This window comes from Otolemur garnettii, unplaced genomic scaffold, assembly GCF_000181295.1.
Source record: "Otolemur garnettii isolate 467f Iridium unplaced genomic scaffold, OtoGar3 scaffold00188, whole genome shotgun sequence".
Classification (NCBI taxonomy): Eukaryota; Metazoa; Chordata; class Mammalia; order Primates; family Galagidae; genus Otolemur; species Otolemur garnettii.
The window spans coordinates 1,528,013-1,533,613 of NW_003852583.1; the positions used below are offsets into that span (position 1 = coordinate 1,528,013).

Genomic DNA, 5,601 nt, shown 5'->3' on the forward strand with positions numbered 1-5,601 from the left:
TGTGGTGTGTCTTCTGCACATGCATGTGTGGTGTGTCTTATTTCTGTACAATGTGTGTGTGGTGTGTCTTACTTCTGCACACACATGTGTGTGGTGTGTCTTCTGCACATGCATGTGTGGTGTGTCTTATTTCTGTACAATGTGTGTGGTGTGTCTTATTTCTGTACAATGTGTGTGGTGTGTCTTCTGCACATGCATGTGTGTGGTGTGTCTTACTTCTGCACACGCGTGTGTGGTGTGTCTTATTTCTGTACAATATGTGTGTGGTGTGTCTTACTTCTGCACACGCATGTGTGTGGTGTCTTCTGCACACACGCGTGTGTAGTGTGTCTTATTTCTGTACAATGTGTATGTGGTGTGTCTTCTGCACACGCATGTGTGTGGTGTCTTCTGCACACACGTGTGTGTGATGTGTCTTACTTCTGCACACACAAGTGTGTGGTGTGTCTCACTGAACCCACTGGGCTCTCAGCACTTTCAGAACATGAGAGGAGTCACCCTTCGATGTTTCCGGCTTTGGTGGAAAAGCTGTATGTTTCTCAGAACTTATTGTGACGTAGCTGTAGGTTTTTTCACAGATGTTCCTTATCGAATTGAGGAAAGTCCCCTCTGTTCCTAGTTTGCTGGGAGTTTTTATCATAAATGACTGTTAAATTCTGTCAATGCTCTGATGTGGTTTTTCTGTCTATGTAATGGATTACATTAATTGGCTTTCTAGTATTGAACCAGCCTTCCATACCTAGGATTCCTCCCACTTGGTCATGATGTATAATACTTTTATCTGTTGTTGGATTCAATTTCCTCATATTGAATCCAACAACAGATTTTTGCATCTCTGTTCATGAGAGTTGCTACTCTACAGCTTATTTTCTGGTAGGGTCTTTTTGATCTCTGTTCATGAGAGTTGCTGCTCTACGGCTTTATCTTCTGGTAGGGTCTTTGTCTGGTTTTGGCATCAGGATGATGCTGGCCTCACCAAATGAGCCAGAAAGGGTTCCCTTTGCTTCTGTCTTCTGAAAGAGATGGTAGAGATTTGGCACAATTTCTCCCCCTTCCCTAGAGGTTTAGTAGAATCCACAGGGACCCCTCTGAGCTAACTGTTGCTTTTTACGCATAGAACCTGAGGTCCAAAACAGTGGAGTCTGGGCTGGGGCCCTGGAGAGCAGAGGCGATTATCTTTCCAACAAAGTGGACAGCCACTCAAAGCCACGTCTGAGGGATGGTCTTCCATTTTCAATTTATTGTGATTATATACTTTTGTTTTCTGGTTTTATGCAGGGAGGGCCTATTGAAGTTTGTAGGTAAGATTTAGTTGCTATTTGTGAATATACTAATGTTTAAGTATTCCTCTCCTAAATGCATACATTATACCAAAGGACATCCCAGTAGGGAATAGGATACTTGGTTTGTGGAGGAAGGAATCAGTAGTTGGTCTTTAGCCATTTACTAATGAATTTTAGCAGAACTAATTTCCTTCTTGACCTGGGGGTCTGGCCAGAAATTAGCCTGAGGATAAAACATTGTTAAGGAGAAGCCAGTGTTCCATGGAGAACCTCTGGTAGCTGTCAGGTAATGAACAAGCATCCCTCAGCCTAGGAAAATGAAAGCTGAAGAAAGAAAGAAAACTCCAGTCTTTGAAACAGATGGATCATGTTGTGCTTTAACAAAGCCCATTTCCATCTTTTGGTTGTTCCTGGTGAGAACTGAGCATACGGTGGCTGTGGAAGGAGCTTCGCACATTTGGTGGTGATTGTTCAATTTCACTATTTCTTCTGATAAATTTGAGGATTCTAATAAAAACAAATCATCTTCCTGAAAAAGGAAAAGATGTTATGAATAATTTCAGAAAATGGGATCCCTGTATTTAAATTATTAAGATAAATATATTAGACCTCAGGAGAAAAATGTCCTCTTTATCTATACAGAATATGTAGTAAAATTGCATGAGGAAAAAAAGCTGTGATTGATTGCATGTCCTGTGGCAGTCACCAGCAGCCTCGTGCCCTCTGTTTCAGCACGGCTCAGGCAGTGTGCCTAGCTGATCCACCAAAGCCCGTGACGGAATACAAGTACCCCGACAAGCTGCCCGGACAGCTATATGACGCAAACACTCAGTGCAAGTGGCAATTCGGAGAGAAAGCCAAGCTCTGCATGCTAGACTTCAAAAAGGCAAGTGATTACTGGCAAAAGCCTAGCAAGATATGATTCATAAAACTGTTTTATTCAATGCAACTGACACTGATGTATTCTGCATTTATTGGGCGCCTACCAAATGTGAAATCCTGTATGTTAAGCCTGGTCTGATATAACAGGGAACACGTGTTTTGCTGGCACAGAAGGTGATGGTGGATACTGTTGTGGGTATCACTTTTCACTGGAGCACTGACTTGGCCTGTTAGGTCCCATCTTTCTTTCTGATTTATCTCGTGGGAGTTCAGTCAGTGTGAGTCAGCCCGTTGATACTCGACATCTTCTAAATGGTATTAAGAAAACGAGGTTATGCTCCCTCCTCCCCCATGAGCATAATTTACTATGAAGCCGTAGCCCATCTAGGGCTTCTGATTAGTAAATTCCCCCAAATAAAGTGGCATTTATAAAGTCATTTCTCATAGAAGGTGAGATCTACTCTAGGAGACCCCAGGGACCCCACCAGAATGATTTCCTAACATTAATTCCTCATATAACACAGAGGCACAGGCTCTTGTTGGTTAAGGAAAATTAAGATTTAAGAACTTTCTCAACTGAACCATAAGAAAAGCTACCCATAAATTAAATGAATGTAACTATTTTTGAGGTTTCTTTTATTAATGACATCAAGAGTAAAATGGATAAAAAAATATATACATCTGGTTCTGTAGAAACTTACAAACATTTCAGAATGCTCTGGAAATACTCCCAACTTCAATCTAACATGATAATCTTCTTTCTTTCAAGCTCAAGTAGAGCTTCCCCAAAGATCAATTGCAGCCATGTGCCAGGACTGGATTATTATCTCCTTGGCTGGGTAAGCTCAGCTTGAACAAGAATAATAAATCAGTCAACAGCAGCATGGATTTCCAATGCTGCCTTTTCCTGTGGGCAGATGTAAATTCCCTAAGGATTTTTTTAGTGTTGCTATTCTATTTGTTAAGCAAAAGAGGTATAATATTAGTGTTTTCTTTCAAAGATGAGATCTTCTAAAACATACTTCTGGTTTCCACAGTAGTTTGCTTTGTGATCGACCGTTGACCAGGTCAATTATGGGACTCTAGTGACACTTGGGAAATGTGAGCAGTAATAGATTAGGCACACGGTATCTTCTAATTATTGAGGAAATACTTACAGGAAATGAAATGCATTCATCTCAAGTGAATTTGTTAAATTTGTTAAAATTTAAATTTGTTAAATTTGTTAAATTTGTTAAATTAATTAAAATTTAAATTTGTTAAATTTGAAATTTAACAAATGTGTTCACACATTAGCCAGAATCCCAAACAAGACACGGCATATTTCCTCAAAGCTACAAAGTCCCCCACTTCACATAACCTTCCCCACGGCCACCAAGCAACCCTTGCTCTGATTTATATCACCAGTACTGAGTTTTGCCTATTCTTAAACCTCTTAATTACTTTTTCGATGTGTTAAAAGTAAAATCCATGCTATTTCACCATTAAGTATGATATTAGCTATTGGTTATTACACAAATGTCTGTTATCAAGCTGAGTAAGTTCATGTCTAATTCTGGTTTGTTGAGAGATTTTATCACAAAATTTCTGTCAAATTTTGTAAAATGCTTTCTTTTCTATGTCTATTGATACAGTTATATTGTTTCCTCTTTTATTTTATTAGTGTACTGAGTTATACTGATGGCTCTTTAATGTTTATTTCATTGGATTTGAATATAAGTCAACCCACATTCCTAGAATAACCCTGCTTGGTCTATGACTCATAATTTGCTGATTTGAGTGGTGAATATTTTGTTTGGGACTTTTGCATCTGTGTTTTTGAATGATATTACTAAGACATCTTATTGTCATAATTTTTTTCAAGAATTGCTATCAGGACTGGGTGTGGTGGCTCACACCTGTAACCCCAGCACTCTGAGAGGGTGACAAACACCTCTTGCCCGAGACCTGCCTTGGATCTCACGTCTTCTCCTACTCTGTGCCTGAGTGGCCCCCCCCTTTCCCATTGGGGCACCACTTCCCAAAGGCACCTTGTGGTGATTTATGGTGGATTCTCTTTTTGCTAGTTAAGGCCAAGCTCAGAGTACAGGTGTGGGTTTTATTCACCATGGAGTCTCTGCCTAGCAAGATGTCTCATATACTTCAAATTTTCATCCTGGGTTTGGGGCAAGAAGATACATGGATGAATGGATGGATGGATGAATGGATGGATGGACGGACGGACGGACGGACGGACGGATGGATGGATGGATAAGTCAATGAGTATTTAATAATCCTTAATTCAAAAATCAGGATTCAGAGAAGAAGACGTTATTTGAAGGTGGGGTTGAGAAAAATATGCTAAATACAAGGTTTCTTTTTAATTTTAATTTTTTTAATTTCTGAAATGCCTGGATCAAGCATATTTTACTTTTTTAACTTAGTATAATTTACATCGAATGTATGATGAATAAGTACAACTGAAGTTTCAGGGGCGGAATTAATATGAACTGACTCTGTAACAGGGGTCTCCTCACTTTATTCTGTGAATCTCTTGCTAAGTAAATATCCACTTTTAACTTACGTCAGTTGTTTTTCCCTTAAACTTTTTAGTGATATTTATCATAGGTATATGGGCAACATGTAATCCTAATAACCCCCTCTTTTTTTCCCTTTAGGACATCTGTAAAGCCCTGTGGTGCCACCGGATTGGGAGGAAATGTGAGACTAAATTTATGCCGGCAGCAGAAGGCACTGCGTGTGGGCACGACATGGTAAGAGCACGGCTGGACACAGCGTCACTCTCGGAGGCCAAGGTCTCCTCCACCTGGCTTTCTCCTCTTGCACTGGTACTTTTGAACCTGAACTTCTCACACGTGTGTGTCAAACACTATTGCTATTTTCTGTCAGTGCTCTGAAGAGGGCTCCTTTTCTTATGTGAAAATAGAATTGATGAGCTATCTGGAATTCACAGACCTAGTGGTGACTAAATTGATTTAATCAGAGGAAATGTTAAAACACAGACTGCATTTAGCTATGTGGAGGACCAGCAGTCCGTAGCTCTGTGAAGGCCTCAGAGCATCAGTGGGATGACTCTGGGGCAGACCATTTTGAGCTATGTCATTCCCACAACAAAAGAAGGGCGCTGTGATGGGGGTACAGGAAAGACAGAAGCCAGCAAGCTTATTCATAGTGGTGGAGAGTGACGATTTTATCTTCACGACTTAAAAAATAAATTATCTTAGCACTCAAGGGTAACATGTTAATTCTTTGGTCTAACAATTACATTGTTTCTTTCAGAATATGAGAGATAACTGATAAAGACAGAAACATACTGAGCCCAAATTATCACTGTGTCTGTTTTTGCTTTCCCTGATTTTGTTAGTGACACTGAAGAGTATGGAAGAGAAAAACCTTCCTAGATACCATCCATCTCTTGTGTTTAAACTCCAGAAAC

The 5,601-nt window shown here is 40.0% G+C and overlaps 1 protein-coding gene across 1 annotated transcript in view; it reads left to right on the forward strand.

Moving 5' to 3' along the window:
* Positions 1-5,601, forward strand: part of ADAMTS16 (ADAM metallopeptidase with thrombospondin type 1 motif 16) — a 131,327-nt gene that overhangs the window by 58,707 nt on the left and 67,019 nt on the right. Inside the window, exons 10-11 of the mRNA XM_003800890.1 lie at positions 2,016-2,169; positions 4,823-4,918. Coding sequence (XP_003800938.1) covers positions 2,016-2,169; positions 4,823-4,918 — 250 coding nt within the window. The remainder of the gene's footprint in view (positions 1-2,015; positions 2,170-4,822; positions 4,919-5,601) is intronic.